General features: G+C 45.0%; 1 protein-coding gene and 1 long non-coding RNA gene across 3 annotated transcripts in view; one reads left to right on the top strand and one right to left on the bottom strand.

Annotated features, from left to right (window-relative positions):
* LOC140460831 (uncharacterized) overlaps positions 1-23,370 on the bottom strand; it is a 243,853-nt gene that overhangs the window by 26,040 nt on the left and 194,443 nt on the right. The window contains exon 6 of one of the 2 annotated variants that reach the window (XM_072555484.1): positions 2,100-2,771. In XM_072555484.1, the coding sequence (XP_072411585.1) occupies positions 2,100-2,771 (672 nt within the window). The remainder of the gene's footprint in view (positions 1-2,099; positions 2,772-23,370) is intronic. The other variant, XM_072555485.1, reaches the window with a different exon arrangement.
* On the top strand, positions 13,370-22,927 carry LOC140460899 (uncharacterized). Its single transcript, XR_011954385.1, has 2 exons — positions 13,370-13,496; positions 22,319-22,927. It is a non-coding gene; the product is annotated as an uncharacterized lncRNA (long non-coding RNA).

The following is a 23,370-nucleotide window of genomic DNA, read 5'->3' as shown; positions in this document are numbered from 1 at the left end:
GGTCCTCCAAGGCTTCCGCCGTTCTTGCTGACACCGAGGAGCATGCACTGTACACTCACTGGCAATGCTGCAATTACTGACAAATTTAAGTGTCCAAATGCCAATAGGAGAAAAAGAGACGGTAGAGCCAATATTTATTTTTCCCCGTGACTCGACCTGACCAAACATGCTCCTCACTATTTTTGCTAGTCACTTTGCCGACACCCCTGATGATTTCACAAATCTCAATAAGGTCACCCCTCAACCTCCTCCACTCCAGTGAATGAAGTCTCAGCCTCTCCTTATAACTCAAACACTTCAGACCTGGCAACATCCTGGTAAATCTTTACCGAATCTTCTCTAATCGTAATCTTCCTATAACAGGGCGACCAGAACTGTACTCAGTGTTCTAAAAGTGGCCTCACCAACATCCTGTACAATTTCAAAATGATGTCCCAACTCCAACATTCAACGGTGTGAACAATGAAGGTAAGTGGGCTAAACAACTCTTAACCACTCTGTCTACCGGTGATGCAACTTTCAAAGAACTATGTACCTGAACCACACCCCCATGTCTCTGTTCTACAACATAACCCAGGGCCCTGCCAGTAACTGCTACAAGTCCTCCCCCTTTTTTTTAAGCAAAATGCAATTCCTCACTTTCATCTAAACCTCTCTCGTACACACGCACTCTCTCGGACACAGACACACCACCCAACACTCTCACAGGCTTATACTCCATCACACTCATACATGACCAAGCAGGCACACAGGCAAACATATACTCTGAGGCAAACTCTCACACACAGTCACATGCACAGACACACACAGGTCTATGGGGTAAATTTGCATTCGCAGATACATTCAATTTTGATCCAAAAAGCACACAGTCTGTAGGCAGCCAATCCATGTAATATTTTATAAATTCCTACTTTGGAAATGGAACCAGTCTGATTCAAGATTGGGATACAGACAGAGTCAAACCTCACAGCCTTCATATACTGAGCTGAGATGTCACTGATTTCTATAAAACCTTAAGTCATCACAAGAATGTGACTCAAAAGTACTTCCAAGCTTTACATATTAATGAACCAAAACCCGCAACCCATTCTAGAAGATGAAAGACTAAACCAGAATCTTGATTTGCTCAATATATCCTATCAGTAGTATAACACTGTGATCGGTTGCTATATGTTCCTGCTCCATCGCTACCCGATGAAGGAGCAGCAGTCCGAAAGCTAGTGCTTCCAAAGAAATCTGTTGGATGATAACCTGGTGCTGTGAGATTTTTTCACTTTATCCACTCCAGTCCAACACCGGCCCTTCCACACCGTTTCCAGTGAACACAGCCCACAGCTCCTGGTGCTGCCAGGAAACCTTACAATGCCGATGACATGGCGCACTCTGCACTCCTGAAAAAATTCTCACGATACTGGCTGCTCATTCACTGCTCCACCTGATACACGACATTGGAAACTTAGTGCAGGAGGCTGAAAGAAATGAGCAGCTTTAAAACAAAAACCTCTTGGAGCTCAAAGCCTTCAATGAGAGTCTGAGCTGGGGGGGGGGGGGTAAGCTCAGGTAACCTTTATTGTGACCCAACTTTGTTACAGCTTCAGATTCTCCCCAGCAAACAGACAGAGAAAACATAGCAGATTTTTAAAAAAACACCTCAAGATCAAAGTGCACACAGACATCCCCCCCCCCCCCCCCCCTTTAATATTGGTCAGCACGGAGTTGTCTCTTTGTAATTGGATCCTCGGTCCAACCATAACCCAGAGGAAGTGTTGCCTCACTCAGCAATTTCAACCCATACCCTGTATCCAAGTAAGTTCCTCCTCACCCATTTGCTGTGGGTCTGGAGTCACGTACAGGACAGATCGGGTAAAGGATGCAGCTGGGACGACTGAGTGAATCAAATGGGGGTTTCTCCACCCCCACACCCCCCATAAAATGGTTTCACCGTTAGATTCTGAACTCCAGATTTCTGACCAAATTCCAATTCCACCATCTGTCACGATGGGAAGTGAAGCCGGGATCCCTGGAACTGGGTTGATAGTCCAATCGATAATGGCACTCGGCCGTCACTCCTTCAATTCCCCCTGTGATGGTACGTGAACGCGCTGGTGGCTCCGGAGATGGGAGGAGCGGGTGAAGCCCTTCCCACACTCGGGGCAGCTGAAGGGCCTCTCCCCCGTGTGGATCCGCCGGTGGGTCAGCAGGTTGGAGGCTCGGGCAAAGCTTTTCCCACACTCGGGGCAGCTGAAGGGCCTCTCCCCCGTGTGGACTCGCCGGTGCTTCACCAGGGCAGAGGAATCGCTGAAGGCCTTCCCGCACTCGGGGCAGCTGAAGGGCTTCTGCCCCGTGTGGACCCTTTGGTGCTTCTGCAGGTCGGAGGAATCGCTGAAGCCCTTCCCGCACTCGGGGCAACTGAAGGGCCTCTCCCCGGTGTGGACGCGCTGATGCTTCAGCAGGTCCGAGGAATAGCTGAAGGCCTTGCCACATTCAGGGCAGGTGAAGGGCTTCTCCCCCGTGTGGACCCGCTGGTGCGTACGCAAGTTGCCCACCTGACTGAATCCCTTCCCGCACTCGGGGCAGGAGAAGGGCCTCTCCCCAGTGTGGATCCGCTGGTGGGTCACCAGGATAGATGCCTGTGTAAAGGTCTTGCCGCACTCAGTGCAGCTGAAGGGTCTCTCCCCCGTGTGGACCCGCCGGTGCTTCAGCAGGATGGAGGAATTGCTAAAGATCTTCCCGCACTCGGTGCAGGGGAACGGCCTCTCCCCCGTGTGGACCTGCTAGTGGGCCTGTAGGGCAGAGGAGTTGCTGAAGGCCTTCCCACACTCAGGGCAGGAGAACGGCCTCTCTCCGGTGTGACTGCGCCGATGAATCTCCAGGGCAGACGGAGCACGGAAGCCTTTCCCACAGTCACCACACTTCCACGGTTTCTCCACGGGGCAGGATTCCTCGGGTTTCTCCATGGCCGAAGCTTCAGCCGCGCACAAACACGTGTAGACGCTCTCCACGTCGTGAATTCCTCTTCCCAGGCCGTATAGCTGCTACACGCCCCACACTCAATGTGCTTCGACAGTAGGGTCTCTCATCCAGTCCCACTGATGCTGAAAACCTACCCAAACAGGAACCAAAATGCTTTCCTTCTTCTCACAGACTCAGTTGAAAACTGTTGCGGTCCCGATGGACTGAGTGACTGTCAGACATTGAAGTCAAAGTGAGGACTGCAGACGCTGGAGAGTCAGAGTCGAAATGTGTGGCGCTGGAAAAGCACAGCAGGTCAGGCAGCATCCGAGGAGCAGGAGAGTCAACGTTTCGGGCATAAGCCCTTCATCTGTTGATCTTGAAATTTCCGTCTTCAGATCCTCAAATACTCTGTAAAAAGAGATTACAAAGGTCATCACTGTCAGTCCAGGGTAGAAATTCTACTTTCTACGGAATCCTTTCTTTTTATTCCACAAAACTGAAAGCACCATCTCACTCCACTCTAACTAATGGTGTTGGGGAAATTGATGGGATTAAAAGTTTACAAATCCCCAGCACCTGGTGATCCAAACCCCAGGCTATGGCCCAAGTCATCCAAAAGTCAAATCTTGAGCTGACCTTAGCAGGACTTATACACGTAATGGTAAGGTCCCAGGGAGTGTTGCTGAACAAAGTGACCTTGGAGTTCAGGTGCTTAACTCCTTGAAAGTGGAGTTGCAAGTAGATAGGATAGTGAGGGTGTTTGGTATGCTTTCCTTTATTAGTCAGAATATTAATTAACGGAGTTAGGACGTCATGTTGTGGCTGTACAGGACACTGGTTAGGCCACTGTTGGAATATCGCATGCAATTCTGGTCTCCTTCCTATCGGAAGGATGTTGTGAAACTTGAAAGGGTTCAGAAAAGGTTTACAAAAATGTTGCCAGGGTTGGAGGATTTGAGCTATAGGGAGAAGTTGAATAGGCTGGGGCTGTTTTCTCTGAAGCGTTGGAGGATGACCTTATAGAGGTTTATAAAATCATAAGGGGCATGGATAGGATAAATAGACAAAGTCTTTTCCCTGGGGTGGGGGACGTTCAGAACTAAAGGGCATAGGCTTAGGGTGAGAGGGGAAAGATATAAAAGAGACCCAAGGGACACCCTTTTCACTCAGACTATGGTGCATGTGTGGAATGAGCTGCCAGAGGAAGTGGTAGAGGCTAGTACAATTGCAACATGTAAAAGGCATCTGGATGGGTGTATGAATAGGAAGGGTTCAGAGGGATATGGGCTAGTTGCTGGCAAGTGGATTTAAATTAGGTTGGGATATCTGGTCAGCATGGATGAGTTGGACTGAAGGGTCTGTTTCCATGCTATGATGTTTGTCTTGAGTTTCCCATCTGAAACTTGCGTCATCCTGAAAAGAAATGTACAAAAGACATCACTGTGAGCAAAAGATTAGGGCGTCACGGTGGCACAGTGGTTAGCACTGCTGCCTCACAGCGCCAGAGACCCGGGTTCAATTCCCCAACTGAATGTGTGGAGTTTGCACGTTCTCCCCATGTCTGCGTGGGTTTCCTCCGGGTGCTCCGGTTTCCTCCCACACTCCAAAGATGTGCAGGTCAGGTGAATTGGTCATGCTAAATTGCCCGTAGTGTTAGGTAAGGGGTAGATGTAGGGGTATGGGTATGGGTGGGTTACGCTTCGGCGGGGCGGTGTGGACTTGTTGGGCCGAAGGGCCTGTTTCCACACTGTAAGTAATCTAATCTAATATAAAAAAGAGATTAAAAAAACAACTGAGGGGACAGTTCGACTTCCTACAGAACACTTTTCCTATCTGCTCACTGAATGTATTCAATTTGAATCCTACACATGATCCCTCCCCCTGTATTGAAGTTCAAATCCATCCTCATGTCTTTCCTCCACTCCTGGTGTTCGCCCTTTTCTCTTGTCTACAAACTGTAACTAACATCAACATGTCAATGCTCTCCTGGTCACTGCCACCTTGGAAGGACCCACATTCTGTTCCAGTGCCACAGATTATCACATTAATTCACCTCAAATTCACAGCCCATCTAAGTGTTTTTTTTTCTCCCCTGGACCTCTCTCTCCCACTTCCTTTTCCTGTTTTAAGGGCACACACAGACCAAGCTCAGGGCCAGGTCTCCCAGAGTGAAATCAGGAAATTCTAGTTGACACAAAGGCTGCCCCGAGGTTGGAATTCTCTCCCGGAAATGACAGCGGACGATGCCTTCACCAGGATGGCCGCCCGCGACGCCGGCCCAAAGACAACCTCCGCCTCACCTTCACAAAGATGGCCGCCCGGCGCTCCAGTCCCGGAGGCAACTTCCGCCTGACCTTCACAAAGATGGCCGCCGGGCGCGCCAGGCCCTAAGACAACTTCCGCTTGACCTTCACAATAATGGCCGCCGGGCACACCAGGCCCTAAGACAACTTCCGCCGGACCTTCACAAAGATGGCCGCCGGGCGCTCCAGGCCCGAAAGCAACTTTCCGCCTGACCTTCACAAAGATGGCCGCCGGTTGCCATAGGCAACCCGAGGGGTCCTTCGCTGGTGAAGTAAACACTGGGCCTGTGGGGCTTTTATTGGAGGCCCCAGGAGTTTATAAACCTCCCCCTCCCCCGCCTCCTTCCTCCCGCGGTTCCCAATCCTACCCTGTCTCACTTGGCGACCTCCCCCCGGGATGTTTCTGAGACCTGTCCGTGTTCTGAAGAAGGATTCCCCCGCGGACCCGCTCAGCCTTTCCCAGCGGTTTCTGTCCTTGTTCCTTCGGCCGCCGTCCCGCTGCAGGAGCTACACTGCGCGTGCGCCAGTTGGGAGAGGGGCGGGGTCCTGGTGAGTGACGTCAGCGTCAGCTCAGGAGGCGTGGTTGGAGGAGTCCTCCAAGGATTCGGAAACAATAGGGGGCGGGGCGATAGTTTTGCCCCGCCCCCAGCCACCTCAAAGTTGGGTGTCTTTTGGGTTCGAATGTAGTTTTTTTATTCAATTTTCAGCCTGTTCAGAAGTGAGCAGAATGGGTCCTTTCTTGATTATAATGTTTTATTAAAATGTTTTTAATTAACATTTTTAAAGTATAAGTGATAAGTGCTAACTTAGCCTGGAGCACTTCTTTTTAAGAGCAAAAAGACAGTGTTATTTTCTGGGTCTGTAGATTTTGGTTGAGCAAAGATGACCTTTAATATAGAGATACGCCCTTCCTGTCGGAAATGGGAGATTAGGGAGAGTTTCCACCTTACTGAGGATAACCTGCAGCAAGTGTCCTTGGTCACGAATCCTATCAGATCGACTGGATCTGTTGGAGCGACAATGAGGAATTTACAAGAGCTAGGGGGTGTGATAGATAGTTATAGGAAGGGAGAAAAGCTGCAGATACAATCAGATAGATGGAGTAACACCAGGAAAGGTAGGAGAGGTAAACAGGTAGTGCAGGAATCTTCTGTGGCTATCCCCGTTTCAAACAAGTATGCTGTTTTGGAAAATGTATGGGGTGATGGACTCCCAGGGGAACGTAGCATGAACAGCCAAGCTTCTGGTATTGAGACAGGGTCTAATGTGATGAGGAGTATGCTGGTGTCCATGTGTTCGATTGAGTCAGGGGACCCTCTAGTCAGATGCACAGACAGACATTTCTGCAGCCAGCAGCGAATAATCAGAATGGTGTGTTGCCTCCCTCATGCCAGGATCAAGGATGTTTCAGAGAGGGTGCAGAATGTTCCAGAAGGGGAGAGGGACAAGCAGGTGGTCATTGTACACACTGGAACCAACGACATCGGAAGGGAAAAAGATGAGATTCTGGTGTCAAAGAAAATTAGGCAGGAATTGAAATAAGAAGGTCCTCAAGGATCATAATATCTGGGTTACTCTCGGTGCTATAAGCTAGTGAAGGTAGGAATAGGAGGATAGAGAAGATGAATGTATGACTGAGGAGCTTGTGCAGGGGAGAAGGGCTCACATTTTTGGATTGTTGGAATCTCTTCTGGGGTAGAAGTGACCTGTACAAGAAGGACGGATTGCACCTGAATTAGAAGGGGACTAATATACTGACAGGGAGATTTGCGAGAGCTGCTCAGGAGGTTTTAAACTAGTAAGGTGGGAATAGTGAGGAAAGAGATCAATCTGAGATGGGTACAATTGGGAAAAGGAGTGAGTCAAGCAGTCAGGGTAGGCAGGGACAAAGTAGAGAACAAGTTAGGATTGGTAAATTAAACTGAATTTACTTCAATGCAAGAGGCCGAACATGAAATGCAGATGAAGTCAGGGCATGGGATATGACAGCAATCACAGAAACATGGCTCAGGGATGGACAGGACTGGCAGCTTAATGTTCCACAATACAAATGCTATAGGAAGGGTACAAAAGGGGGCAAGCGAGGTGGGGAGTGGTGTTTTGATAAGGGTTGGTATTACAGCTGTATTTAAGCAGGATATTCTTGGGAATACATCCAGGAAAGTTATTTGGGTGGAACTGAAATAAGAGAGGGATAATCACCTTATTGGGATGGTATTATATACCCCCCTAAGAGTCAGCAGGAACTTGAGAAACAGATTTGTAAGGAGATTTCAGTTATCAGTAAGAATAATACGGTGGTTATGGTGGGGGACTTTACATCTTTGCCCCCTCACACTAAACTAATATCCTCTAGTTCTCGACTCCCCCGCCCCAGGAAAAGACTTTGTCTAATTTACCCTGTCCATGATTTTATAAACTTCTGCACAGATACCCCTTAGCCTCTGATGCTTCAGAGAAAATAGCTCCATCCTCTTCAGCCTCTCCCTATAGCTCAAACCCTCCAACTCTGGCAATATCCTTGTTCATCTTTTCTGAACCCTTTCAAGTTTCACAACATCCTTCCAAAAGGAAGGAGACCAGAACTGCACGCAATATTCTACAAGTGACCTAACCGAGGTGTGATACAGCTGAAACATGACCTCCCAACTCCTGTACTCAACGCTCTGCCCAATAAAGGAAAGCAAACCTTCTTCACTATCCTATCTACCTGCAACTCCACTTTTAAAGGAGCTATGAACCTGCACTCCAAGGTCTCTTTGTTCAGCAACACTCCCCTGGACCTTCCCATTGAATGTACATGTCCTGCTCTGATTTGCTTTTCCAAAATGCAGCCCCTCACATTTATCTAAATTGAATTCCATCTGCCACTCCTCAGCCATTGGCCCATCTGATCAAGATCCCATTGTAAATCTGAGGTAACCTTGCTTGCTGTCCACTACACCTCCAATTTTGGTGTCATCTCCAAACTCACTAACTATACCTCCTATGTTCACATCAAAATAATTTACGTAAATTATGAAAAGTAGTGAACCCAGCACCGATCCTTGTGGTACTCCACTGGTCACAGTCCTCAAGTCTGAAAATCTACCCTCCACCACCACCCTCTGTCTTCTACCTTTGAGCAAGTTCTCCTTGTGTTCTATGAGATCTAACCTCGAACACCTTACTGAAGTCCACATAGATCACGTCCACCACTCTATCCTCATCGATCCTCTTTGTTACCTCTTCAAAAAACTCAATCACATTCATGAGACATGATTTCCCACGCGCAAAGCCATGTTGACTATCCCTAATCAGTCCTTGCCTTTCCAAATGTATAAATACTGTCCCTCAGGATTCCCTCCAACAACGTGCCCACCACCGATATCAGGCTTATTGGTCTATAGTTCCCTGGCTTGTCCTTACTGCCCTTCTTAAACAGTGGCACCACGTTAGCCAACCTCAGTCTTCTGGCACCTCACCTGTGACTATCAATGATACAAATATCTCAGCAACTTCCCTCACTTCCCACAGAGTTCTAGGTTACACATGATCAGATCCTGGGGATTTATGCGTTTCAAGTCATCCAGCACCACATCCTCTGTAATATGAACATTTTTCAAGATGTCACCATCTATTTGACTACATTCTATATCTTCCATGTCCTTCTCCACAGTAAACACTGATGCACAATACTCGTTTAGTATCTCCCCCATCTCCTGCGGCTCCACAGAAAGGCCACCTTGCTGATCTTGGAGGGGCCCTATTCTCTCCCTAGTTACCCTTTTGCCCTTAATATATTTGTAAAAACCCTTTGGATTCTCCTTCACCATATTTGCCAAAGCTATGTCTTCTTTTTGCCCTCCAGGAGTACAGGAGTTGGGAGGTCGTGTTTCTGCTCCTCTGTCTGATGGTCTCTTGCTGTCCTGGACACAGAGTGAGAATTGGGAGCAGGAGTAGGCCATTTGGTCTTTCAAGCCTGCACCAGCATTGAACAGATCATAAATGGATATGGATCTCCCTACATAGGGGTGCAGAGGCTGGGACTACTCTCACTGGAGCACAGGTGACCTTACAGAGATTTATAAAATCATGAGGGGTATAGGTGAGGTGAACATTTAAAATACATTTGGAGAAGTACATGAATAGGAAAGGTTCGGAGGGATATGGGCCAAAGACAGGCAGGTGGGATTGGTTTAGTTTGTGAATATAGTCAGCATGGACTAGTTGGGCTGAAGGGTCTATTTCTGTGCTCGGCGAAAGTGAGAACTGCAGATGCTGGAGATCAGAGCCACGATTAGTGTGATGCTGGAAAAGCACAGCAGGTCAGGCAGCATCCGAGGGGCAGGAAAATCAACATTTTGGGCAGGAGGGGCTCCTGCCCAAAGCGTAAATTTTCCTGCTCCTCGGATGCTGCTTGACCTGCTGTGCTTTTCCAGCACCACTCTAATCGTGTTTCTGTGCTGTCTGACTTGAACAGTTATGTACTTGTCTTAAAATCATTTTCTTGCCTTCCCCCGTTACCATCCACTTCATTGCAGTTCAGAAATCAGATGAACTCAGCCTTGAATACATTCAATGACCCCCTAACGTGGGCAGCACAGTGGTTAGCACTGCTGCCTCACAGTGCCAGAGATCCAGGCTCAATTCCCACCTCAGGTGACTGTGTGGAGTTGGCACGTTCTCCCCGTGTCTGCGTGGGTTTCCTCCCACAATCCAAAAATGTGCTGATTAGGTGAATTGGCCATGCTAAATTGCCCGTAGTGTTAGGTGAAGGGGTAAATATAGGGGAATGGGTCTGGGTGGGTTGCACTTCAAAGGGTCAGTGTGGACTTATTGGGCTGAAGGCCCTGTTTCCATACTGTAAGTAATCTAATCTAACTGCAGGAAGACATCCCCACTTCTGAACTTAATTCCACTTGCTAATATACCACTTGCCTTGCTGATTGTTTGCTGCACCTGTCTGACAACTGGCAGTGACTGGGGTAGAAGGACACCGAGACCCATTTGTCCATCCACACATCATTCCTGAAGAAGGGCTCGTGCCTGAAACATCAACTCTCTTGCTCCTCGGATGCTGCCTGACCTGCTGTGCTTTTCCAGCACCACACTTTTCGACTGATCTGCGGTCCTCACTTTCTCCACATCCCAATGTATCACCATTTAAATAATACACCTCCTTTGTGCATTTTAAAAAAATCACAACAAAGTCTATAACTTCACACGGTGGTACTGCAGTTGCCATATGTTTGCCAATTGAGACACGGACCTGGACCAACATTGCCCAAGTGTCCCCTCCCTGAATTCACTCTTTCCTTTCAGTTGCTGCAGGTCAACAATTGAACCCCAGAATGAAAAAGAAATGGAAACATTGGGCGAGAAAAGAGGGCCATACTCACAGATATTGTATGGAGGAAAAATGTTGCAGTCTGGGAGTAAAGTTCAATCTTCATTCAGAGAGAGAGAGGAGCAACAGCAGAAGCTCAAGGTCCAACTTCCGCATTCAGACAATACGGCGGCTCTGATTGGCAGGAGGACCCGTCCCCTTCCGGGCCTCCAGGGCGTCCTATTGGTTCGTCAAAAGAAGGTCACGCGCCCTTTCTGCGGTCAGCGAGAAGCATGTGCAGTGCTTGCTGACACCGAGGATCATGCGCAGTATTCCCTGTGGAGATGCTCGTGTTACTGACAGATTTTAAGTGTCCAAATGCCAATAGGAGTTCAAAAGTCACAATTTTTTATTCCCTCTGTGGCTCAATATTGTATTCTTTTTGCATTTTAATGGCTACTCAACTTTTGTATGTCTTTTCCCCAGGGGGATTGAAATTGCTGAGTGAGGCAACACATCCTCCTGGTTACAGCTGTACCAAGGATCCAATTACAAAGGGACGACTGGGTGCTAACCAATAGTAAAGAACGTGGGGGGGTGTGGGGGGTTTGGCGGGGGGAGTGTATGTACTTTCACCTTGAGCTGTTTAAAAAGCAGCTACTTTTTCTCTGCCTTTTCTCTGCCATGTGTCTACAATACTGCACATAATCAATTGAAAAAGGCAGCAGCAAAGAAGGAACACAAAGTAGTCCATCAGGGGTCACCCACATTTCGGTTTGAGTATCGAGGGAGTACCCTGTTTGAGGCCATAGTTTGTGCTGCTCAGCAGGGGGCGCACCCTGTGATTTCAGTCCCATACCCAGGCCTGGCATTTCTATCCCCATATTGTCTCTGTCGGGGTTTTGCTGGGGACCCAATGGGACCAGAGGTTTGGGGTGTCAGGCTGCCTGCTTGGCAGCAGCATCCATCTGCTCATTCCTTTGGAGACTGTATCCATTGCCTCAGCATGAGCTGAACATCTTGATAGCTGCCAGATTGATTGGACAAAACAGTATTACTGTTCGTCTGCCCCATGGGGGTTAAAAATCCTCTCCGTTCCCACAAGTCTCTGTAATCATGGGTCACACCAAAAGCACAGTGAGAGTTGAAGAGCTCAACCCCCGGGAGGGGTCTCTCAGTTCCGAGATCGGTCAAATGAACACTAGGATTATGGTCTGCTTCAGCAAGGTTTCACACTTTAATTTGTAACGGCCGGGCAAAGATTTGTCCAGCATCACAGATATTAAAAGATTCTGTGTTCCTTGGAGAAACTGTGTGATTAACTTGGAATAAAATATCAATTTTCATATGTTTCTTAAGAGACCATACAGCCTTATTTACAGAATAATCCAATAAAATGTAATAAAATTACATAATGGAAACAGATTAACCCAATGATATTTCCTGGGAAATAATGTTGTTTCACACGCATTATCTCCTCATACCTGTGCTTCAAGGTTAGCTAGGATGGTCAGTAATGTCCTATCTAGCTTAATTAGGTCCATACAATGAAGAAGGCATTGTTTGCTTAATCTGTAATTCAGTTAGCTCAGGAATGCAGAAATGCAGTTTGAGCCATTTTAAACACAATGTTAATTTGCAGCCTGAAGCCATGTTGTTCTATTACTTTATATTGAGATGCCATTTTGTGATGAATAAAAGCTCCTGACAACAGCCTAAATCTAGGTATTAGATCCTCATCTGGTGTGGACCTGCTCCGTCACTCAAAACAAAACTCAATTTACAATTTAAGGCCATATGTGCTATTCTGCTAAATTAATCCAGTTGATTTGTTTTTGTTTAAAAATGTGAAAACCTCGTGAACAGTTCTTCCAGTTAATCACTGGATATTCAAATTTCTCTCCAAAATTAAAGATCATCACAAAACTGGGTGTCATTGTGGGATTTTGAATCTGGAGGGTGTGCCTGTGAAGTTTGAATGAACAATATTTCAAAGTGAATGTTATCGTGTTCATTATTAAGACTTTCTGGAGATGAAAAATTTGCCCTTGTGTGTTTTGCAACACTTAACCAAGGTCAGTTCTATAGAATATGCAGACAGGTTGATGTGAGAGTTGAGAGCTGGGGCAAACATCAGAAATAATGGAGGCAGGAGCACAGCAATTAGAGTTAGAAAGTTATCCAAAAATATAAAAACAGGAAGGAAAGTTTCGTCACTTTGTTAACTTTTTTAAGAAAAGCTAAGTGTTGGTTCTGTAAAAAATGAGTCTGGGGATTCAATAACGGAGGATAAAGAGATGGTCGGTGAATTGAAAAGAGCTTGAATCTGTCTTCAGTAGAGAGGATACAAGTAACACCCTAGAACTAGCTGGAAATCAGGAATTGAAAGGGAAGCAGGAACTGAAGACAATTACAATGACCAGGGAAGTAGTCCTGAGTAAACTGTTGGAACTACAAGCTCACAAGTCCCAGGGGTCCAAAGGATTTCATTCTAGACCCTTTAAAGAAAAACTAGCTGGTGATATAGTTAATGCATTGGTTTTAATTTTCCAAACGTCATTAGTTTCAGGGAAGGTTTCTGTAGATTGGAAAACTCCTTTCTTCAAAAAGGGAGACCGAGAACAGGACACTGCAGACCATTTACCTTAAACAAACTCCATTGTCCTTTTATCTTTGGATTTTAGCTTAATTCTGCAAAACAGCAGGACAAGTTCACAGAGTTCAATCATTATTCTCAGCCATTTTGTGTATTATTTTAAATTGAAAAGCCATTTTGTGGTTAGTAAAAACCTACATATACTTGTTGAGTCTGACAATACCCTAAATTCAAATTTTAGATCCTCACCTGAAGCATCAGAGTCTGAGGGGTGACCTGATAAACGTTTGGAAGAGGCATGGATATGGTGAATACCCAAGGTCTTTTCCCCAGGGTAAGGGAGTCCAAAGCTCGAGGGGATATGTTTGAGGTGAGAGGGGAATGATTTCAAAGGGACCTGAGGGGCAACTTCACACAGAGAGTGGTGCATGTATGGAACGAGCTGCCAGAGGGAGTGGTGACGGCTGGTACAATTACAACATTTAAAAAGCATCTGGATGGGGATATGAATAGGAAGGGTTCGGAGGGATATGGGGTACATGCAGACAAATGAGACTAAATTAGTTTAGGATATCTGATCAGATGAATTGGACCAAAGGGAAAGACATGACCGTGTCCTGCCACTGAAATGACATATTGAACAAACCTGGATTGTTACCTCTCTCATCTTTTACAATGGGCTGCAGGTATTATTCATATGGAAATCTTGAGATTACTTAAGGTTTTATCACAAAAGGTAACCTCTGGGCAGGATAGTGGCTCGTTGTTTCGCACTGCTGCCTCACAGCGTCAGGGAACCTGGGTTCGAGTCCCATCTCGGACGAATGCCTGTGTGGAGTTTGCACATTCTCCCTGTGTCTGCAAGGGTTTCCTCCCCGTGCTCCGGTTTCCTCTCACAATCCAAAAATGTGCAAGTTAGGTGAATTGGCTATGCTATATTGCCCGTAGTGTGAGGTGCATTCATCAGGGGTAAATATGGGAAATGGATCTGGGTGGGTTACTCTTCGGAGAGTCGGTGTGGACTTGTTGGGCCAAAGGACCTGTTTCCATACTGGAGGGAATCTAATCTCGTCTCAGCTCAGACAATGTGTTAAAGGTGTGAGGTCAGAGTCTGTCAGTATCCCAATCTTGAATCACACTGGTTCCATTTCCAAAGTATGAATTTATAAAATACTACATGTTCTGACTGCTTGCAGATCGTGTGTTTTTGAGCAAAATAGAATGCATCTGAAAATATAATTCACCACTAAGGACTTGTGTGTTCTTTACATGTATGAGACAGCGAAAACGATTATTTCCGTGCTGTATATCTCTGTCTATTCGATAACAGATGCTTTATTTCTGTTGGTGTAAATATTGTTGTAAATCATAGTTGGGTAATAATAGTTAGATGTAAGGGAAAGAGAATTCCTCAAGTTGGGCACTATAAGAATTCTGGGAGACCCCTATTTCTGGTTTACTTCCTCGTTCACATTTAAACATGAGCAACAATTAATTTAATATTTGGTTTCATTTTTCTTGATTAATTCCCTGCTATGTCTACGCTCTGTGTCTGGTCAGCTGACAGGCTGGGAGATTGTGGGTTGGGGCTTGATTGACTGAATATTTTATTGTTCTGGAAGGTGTAAAGGGGGGGGGGAGGTGTTAAAGCTTCAGCAGAAATCCAGCATGTCTATGTAAGGAGTCTCAGATCATAATTATTCTCTTCAATGTGTGCAGTCAATTCGCTCACTTTTGTTACAATGCAGCACACAATCAGACAACATTTTTCGTTTCAACTTTCGTGATCTTTAGAATCCAGTTTTGATTGCTGAAATATTTACTCTCCTTGTCCCTTTCTATCGTTCTCTGATGCTCATTTTCTACATTGCTCGCTGGCCTTGATTTGGATTGGCCATGCTAAATTGCCCATTGCATCCAGGGATGTGCAGGTTAGGTGGGTTTGTCATGGGAAATGCAGCCTGCTCCACCATTCATTAAGGTCATGGCTGATCTATCCATTGTCTCAGCTCCTCCTCGTTGCATTGTCCCAACTACCCTTCATTCCCCTACCATGCAAAAACCCATCCAACTGTGTCTTGAATATACTTAATGAAGCTGTCTCTACTGCTTCCTTGGGCAGAAAATTCTGTCGATTCACTACTCTCCAGGAAAAGTAGTTCCTCCTCATCTCTGTCCTAAATCTACTCTTTCCTCTAATCTTAAGGCCTGGTCTCATCCACCAGCAGAAATGACTGGACAAGGTAGGGTTTCATCCCCACAGTGCAATGAATTCCCACTTCCCAAGACGTACTCACTCACTCAGTTGCTGCCTCACAAATGAAAGCTTTCATTGTAACTTCTTCTGCTTCCTGTAAGGGCAAAACATCTTTGAAAGCTGCTTTGAATGCAAGGAGGAGGATCTCAGATGATGAATAGATCAGCCATGATCATAGTGAATGACTGGCCAATCCAAATCGAGGCCAGTGAGCAATGTCGTGATGTGGAAAATGAGCATCAGAGAACGATAGAAAGGGACGAGGAGAGTAAATATTTCAGCGATCAAAACTGGATTCTAAAGAGCACAAAAGTTGAAACTAAAACATTGTCTGATTGTGTGCTGCATTGTAACTAAAGTGAATGAATTGACTGCACACACTGAAGTGAATAATTATGATCTGAGACTCCTTACAGAGACATGGTTTCAGGATGACAAGGATTGGATCCTGAATTTCGAGGGGATAGTCAAATGGGAAGCTAGGTAAAGGCAGAGAGTTGGCACTGCTAATCAAAGCACTGATCACAGGGTAGTCTGGTGTCAGCTCGGATTTCAGATCCTGATTTCTCTGTCCTCTGATCTCCCTGTTCCCACAGAGTAAGATGTTGGTCTGTTCTCAGCTCTGCTGAATTTCTGCTGAAGCTTTGACCCCCCCCTTTACACCTTCCGGAAGAATAAAACATTCAGTCAATCAAGCCCCAACCCACAATCCCCCAGCCTGTCAACCGACCAGGCACAGACCGTAATCATAGCATGGAATCAAACAAGAAAAATGAAACAAAATTAAAAACATATCGGTGCTCAGGCTTAATGTTTGTTCATTAGGAAGCAAACCAGAAATAGGGGTCTCCCAGGATTCTTATACTGCTCTACTTGACGAATTATCTCTCCCTTACATCTAACCATTTGCACCCAGCTATGATTCACAACAATATTTACACCAACAGAAGTGAAGCATCTGTTATCAAATAGACGTAGAGATATACAGCACCGATACAGACATTTTCTCTCCCTCACGCACGCATGCGCACACATGTCCAATAGGGGTTGAATGTGTATTTGCAGAATCGTGTTTGCAGATACATTTTATTGTGCATTTTTGCGCAAAATCTGCAAGCAGTCGGTACACGTAATATTTTGTAAATTCCACTTTGGAAGTGGAACCAGTTTGACTCAAGATTGGGATACAGACAGACTCTGGCCTCCATCCTTTAATGCATTTTCTGAGCTGAGATGTCACTTTTTGTTATAAAACCTTAATTTATCTTGAGAAGATGGCTGACACCAAGTTCTGGGATTTACATATTATTGATACCTGAAACCTGTACTAAACGATGAAAAACTTAACAACCAGGCTTGTTCAACTTTGTCCAGGTGAGAATGGATTGACCGTGCTAAGTTACCCATCGTGCCCAGGGAAGTAATGTCTTGATGGTGCCTTTCCCCAAACTTCCCATGTACGTTAACCATTTCATGCTAAAGTTGTTCCTCAAGAAGCTGCATTTCAGGCTCACCCTGAAGTGACAGTTTATTTTGTTTCCCAAAATCTGACCTGCTCACTCTCTCGGCAGTATCCGAATGCTGTGAAAGATATTAACTTTCAGATGGAGGTATTCAAAATTCAGAGTAGTGATATTTTTGCTTTTCTGTCCCTATAAGATCCTGAATCAACACCTTCAGGAGAATGAGAGAGAGTGGAGTGGTGCTTTCAATTTCATGGAATAACAAAAGAACATTCCGCTGAATCGCTTGTTCTGAGTTTCTACCCTGCACTGACAGTGAGGACTTTTGTGATCTCTTTTTGAACAGAGTACTTGAAGATCTGAAGACTGAAGTTTCAAAATCAACAGACGAAAGGTCTACGCCCAAAATGTTGACTCTTCTGCACCTCGGATGCTGCCTGACCTCCTGTGCTTTTCCAGCGCTACACTTTTCAGCACTGATTCTCCAATGTCTGTAGTGGTCACTGCCTGAGTCACTCAATTCGTTGGGACTGCAACGATTTTCAGCTATGATTCTGTGATATTAACTTTCAGGCAGAGTTATCCAAAATGCTCTTCTGCTTCTGTTAGATCCTGAATCAGAACATGCAGGAGGATTAGTTAGAGCGGAGTGAGAACAGAGGGGGAAGAGAGAGTGGGATGGTGCTTTCAATTTTGTGGAATAACAAAAGAAAAGCATATTCTGCAGAAAGTCGAATTGCTACTTCAGAATTTCTACCCTGCGCTGACAGTGAGGACTTTTGTAATCTGTTTTTGCAGAATATTTGAGGATCTGAAGGAGGAAGCTTCGAAACCAACAGATGAAGGCCTTATACCAGAAACATTGACTCTCCAGTGTCTGCAGTCCTCACTTTGACATCAATGTCTGACAGTCTCTCAATCCATCGGCACCGCAACAATTTTCAACTATGATTCTGTGAGAAGGAGCAAAGGTTTTTGGGTCCCATTTAACTATATTTTCAGTATCAGTGGGACTGGATGAGAGACCCTACCATTGCAGTGCAGTGTGTGTGTGTGTGGAGAGTGTAACAACTAATTGGCCTGGAAAGAGGAATTCACGGCAGAGAGGGCCTGTACTCACGTTTGTATGTCACTGAAGTTTTGGCCATGGAGAAACCAGAGGAATGCCACTCTTTGGAGAAACCGTGGAAGTGTGCCAACTGTGGGAAAGGCTTTCGTGTTCCATCTGCCCTGGAGACTCATCAGCGTAGCCACACTGGGGGGGGGGGAAAGACCCTTCAGTTGCCCCAAGTGCAGAAAAGGCTTTACCCAGGCCTCTGCCCTGCTGACCCACCAGCAGATCCACACGGGGGAGAGGCCTTTCAGCTGCCCCGAATGTGGGAAGGCCTTCAGCGATTCCTCTTCCCTGCTGAGGCACCGACGGGTCCACACGAGGGAGGGACCATTCCCCTGCCCCAAGTGCGGCAAGACCTTCACCCACTCCCCCCACCTGCAGAGCCACCAGCAAGTTCATGAGCTATCGCAGGGGGATTGTAGGAGCGACGGCCGAGTGCCAATATCGACTGGACTCAACCAAGTTCCGGGGATCCGGGATTTGAATCCCGCTGTGGCAGATGGTGGAATTGGAATTTGGTCAGAAATCTGGAGTTCAGAATCTAACGGTGAAACCATTTTTTGGTGGGGGTGAGAAAACCCCCATCTGATTCACTCACGTCTTTTTTTTAGGGAAGGAAACTGCCATTTTGTGAATAGATTCACTCAGTCATCCCAGTCTGGCCTATGTGTGACTCCAGACCCACATCAGTGTGGTTGACTCTACACAGATGCCCCAACCCCCACCTCCTGGCAGATGGGCAGGGAGACACTTACTTGGAGACAGGGTATGGGTTGAAATTGCTGAGTGAGGCAATACTTCCTCTGGGTTAAGGCTTTACCAAGGATCCAATTACAAAGGGACAACTTGGCGCTGACCAATAGTAAAGGAAGTGAGGTCAGGTGGGAGGGTAGTATGCATGGTATGACCTTGAGCTGTTTAAAAAGCAGGTACTTTTTCTCTGCCTTTTTGCTGGGGGGATCTGAAGCTGTAACAAAGTTGGGTCACAATAAAGGTTACCTGAACTTACCACCGGGCTCAAACTCTGATTTCAAAGCTTTGAGCTCCAAGTGGTTTTTGTTTTAAAGCTGCTCCTTTCTTTCAGCCTCTTGCACTAAGCTTCCAATGTAATGTATCAGATGGAGCAGTGAATACTAGTATCATAGAAATTGTAAGTTTTTCAGGCATGCAGGTACTGCGTTTTATTGGCTTTTTAAAGTTTACTGGCAGCACCCGGTGCTGCGTTGACTGGAAACGATGTGGAGTGCCAGTGTGGGACTGGAGTTGACAAAGTTAAAAATCATACAACACCAGGTTATAGTCCAACAGGTTTATTTGGAAGCACTACCTTTCAGTGCACTACTGCTTCATCCGGTAGCTGTATAAAAACAAAATGTACAGCAAATGATCACAGTATCGTTCAACTGATATGACATATTGAACAGACCTAGATAGCTGTTAAGTCTTTCATCTTTTAGAATGAGTTGTGGGTTTTGGTACATTAATACTTAATCCCAGAGCTTTTTTAAATTCACATTCTCAAGGTGACATAAGGTCTTCTAAAATAGGTGACATCTGGGTTCAGATGTTGCATTAAAGGTGTGAACATTGAATCTGTATCCCAATCTTCAATCAGACCAGTTCTATTTCCAAAGTAGGAATTTATAAAACATTACATGGATTGATTTTCTGCAGATTGCTCAAAAAGTGCACAAAGTTGAATATATATGCAAATACAATTCTGCCAATACAAACTCACCCCATTGAGTTGTGTATGTGCACATGCATGCATGAGAGAGCATGTGTGTGTGTGCATGCGTTGAGTGTATGCTTGGTACAATGAGTGTAATGGAGTATGAGCCTGTGTGTGTCAGAGAGAGTGTGTGTGTGTGTGTGTGGTTCGAAAGAGCAGATGTGTATGAGCAAGGTGTGAATCAAAGCGAGGGGTTGTATTCTGCTAAAACAGGGAAGGGCAGGACTTGCACAGAATGATAGGGCCCCATCTCATGTTGTGCAATAGAGAGGTGTGTGTGTGTGTGTGTGTGTTTTTGTGTGTTTGTGTGTGGGGGGGGGGGGGTTCAGTTACATCGTTCTTTGGAAGTTGCATCACTGGTAGACAGGGTGGTTAAGAAGGCATTTAGCACCATTGCCTTCATTGTTCACACCATTGAGTACAAGGGTTGGGACATCATGTTCAGGTTGTACAGGATCTCCACACGGGTGTGGGCGGGGCCGGGGGAGGGGTGGGCGGGGCCGGGGGAGGGGTGGGCGGGGCCGGGGGAGGGGTGGGCGGGGCCCGGGGAGCCTCACCGTCACCAAGTCACAGCCACCTCGCGCTACAACTGTTCATTCACAAAAACAAACTCTCCTGTCTCACTCTGCAGCTGCGGGGGGAGAACACATAACACATTTAAAGGGCTGAGCTACAAGTAACGGGGCATTTTTATATTTAAAACGATACATTGAAATCTAAGGAGACTTGGACATAATTAATGGTATATGGTAATATTTACAAAGCATGACCATATTGGAAATAGTGCAGCCACTTTGAAAAAGGGGTTTGAGGTGACCTTGAGATAGTTAATTTTTAAGAAAATAAGCAAGTTATTACGATTTGAAATGATCGTGAAGGGGTAATGTAACCAGTAAATGGCAAAGGTAATTGCAAAATTCTTGAAAAGAAAACGATTCCAGGTATATGCGGATGCAGGGAAATAATTCAACAAAAGAGCCATTATTAATATTTTTGGACCAAACACTCTCCTTTTGAGAGATATAAATAGGAGCATCAATGTCTCTGTCTTTTCAGAGTACAGTGCAAGCCAGTACCATTTGTTTTGCCATAGTAGACCTTGCAACTCAAGCTCACCGAATATTCAGATCTGTGTTCTTAGCAGTCAAATTCTGGCTCTGCCAGTGATGCTCACATTCCACGAACAAATAAAACAGATTATGGTGCTGCGATCACTGCATGTGCCAGAATTAAAAGGAAGAGAAAAATTCTGAACTCACACGACACACAGTTTGTGTACAATGCCATTACCTCTACTTAGTCTGTACCAAATCAAGAGCAGCCACAGTTGACATTTCTTTGGCAATTCTACATGTTGACTTTCTATCATCACAATCTCTTTGACGTTCTTGTAGGTGCCTAAATTAATCTTCAGATTATTCAATTGTGAAACAATGTTACTAGACTAAAAATTCACAACTTCACCAACTGCCAAAACATTTTTTTAGGCTATTTGGGCAGGAAAAGTGACAAATGCAATATCAAAGAAATACAAAGTTATGAAGAGGGTTACATACACTTAACCAAATACAATAGCAGTGCAGAGAATTTCAGAAAAAGTGCAATAAATATTCACTTTTTAACCCCTTATCCAACTCATTCAAGAATTTCAAATTGAATTTGTGGTAATTCAAGAGCAAATGGCAACATTTGTTTGTTAATAGACTCACCATAAATTGTGACTTTGATAAAAGTGATCTTTCACAATGTTTAATCCCAAACATTGCAATTAAGTGCAAAGTTACTTTCAACTGTTTAATAAAACACTGCAAACTGTATTTCATATGAAAATACAATCATTTTATAATTTGGATAAGATCTTTACAAAGGAAATATATTAAACAAAATAGCTTTCCTGGGTATCAATGTTGACAACAGTTGTGCAGGTATTATTTGGCAATTGACCACCTAATTGAAATAATTTCAGAATAAATGAGCTGCTTCATTATTATACATTGAGATATTTTAATACTAATCACATGAAAAGGAAATCTTTGCCTTAAAGAACCAAGTAAAGTTAAATAAAATAGAAAAGCATCTTACAGAATTCACTTCAAATCATCTCTGGTAAATCACAAGAAGATGATGCTCAATAAACCAAATGATGGACAATCACTGGTAATGATGGAAAAAACATTGTAAAGAATGTAGATATCTCAATTGTACCTTAAAAGAATATCTACTCTGCCTTGGACAAGGACAACTGAAAGTTTTTTTTTGTCTGATTGAAATCTACAATAACCAAGCTTTAGAAAATCCATCACTGAGCCCAATCTGGAATAAACGTTTTTTTTCCCCCCAGGAAATCCTTTACAGCTTTCAGCCTTCTCCAGCTACGATTAGCACGAAGGAAAGGTGAAGCTCAGTGGGGAAAGGCTGAGTAATAGCATATCTCGGCTCTCACCTAAGTATTCTTCGAAGAAAAACATATATCTGGATGGGGACATGAATAGGAAACATTCAGAGGGATATGGGCCAAATGGGTCACTAGATTAATTTAGGATATCTGGTTGGCCTGGACTGAAGGGTTTGTTTCTGTGTGTCATTACAGACTCCCCTCTTCTGGAATCCCCATACCAGCTGTTATTTTCATGAAATAATCTGACAATTGTTGACTTCCATCAACCTCTTCCATCCGGAGAAATTTCCTCTCTCTGCAAAGTGTGGTTCACGTTGGCAAGTTCAATCCTCCTCCGGTCCTCAGGAACACACTCTATAATGTGCAACATTCTCAATACCTGTTTAATGTTCAGTAGGGAAACTACTTTCAGTCCAACAGTTAAGACAGAATTCCTCAGAAATGTTTTTGGCAAATGCACTGCTCCCACGAGAGCTCGTGGGCCCATAGTTCACATGCTTTTAACAGCCTGTTTTTATTTTCATTTCCCTGCCTTCCCAGGATACAGAATTTCTCCCACCAGAAATTGTTTGCCCTGAAAAATATCCAGCAGGAAGATGATTATGGAGCTATCAATAAAAATGCCTCATATAGGTCACCCAAGGTTAAAAATAGAAGAACATCTCTCTTCAAAGTTACTGTTCGTTTGCCCTTTCAAAATTCCTCGAATTTAAGGTGTTCCATTGTAGCATTTAATTATGATCCATTAAAAGCAGTATCCAGTCTCATCTGAGTGAGGAACTGACTGAACAAGCGAAATAACTTTTCTATCTGCTCTTTAGATGTGACATCCTCTCCCTCTCTGTGTTGATGCAACAGGATTACCAGAGCTGGAAGTACCACTCTCTGAATACAATTGCTGATTGACAGTTTACTTGAACTGCTTAACGTAAGGATTTAAAAGCTGCTCGCCCGATCTCGCACAAAGTACAAAAAACAAACTGTTCACCCGTGCCTGCACAGAGGAGAAATTTCACTTGGAATAGATCACAAAATAAGAACTGTTACCAGTCCCACAACTCATGTGTTTCCCATGGACAAAGTTAAACATCACCCAACACCAGGTTATAGTCCAACAGGTTTGGTTGGAAGCACTAGCTTTCGCAGCACCGCTCCTTCATCAGGTGGTTGTGGAGAATGAGATCATGATCACAATTTATATCCAAAGGAGTCTAGCGTCACGGAAATATGACACATCAACCAAT

This window comes from Chiloscyllium punctatum, chromosome 36 (assembly GCF_047496795.1).
Source record: "Chiloscyllium punctatum isolate Juve2018m chromosome 36, sChiPun1.3, whole genome shotgun sequence".
Taxonomy (NCBI): domain Eukaryota; kingdom Metazoa; phylum Chordata; class Chondrichthyes; order Orectolobiformes; family Hemiscylliidae; genus Chiloscyllium; species Chiloscyllium punctatum.
The sequence above is the reverse complement of the archived record's forward strand: the minus strand, read 5'-3'. Positions and strand labels throughout refer to the sequence as shown.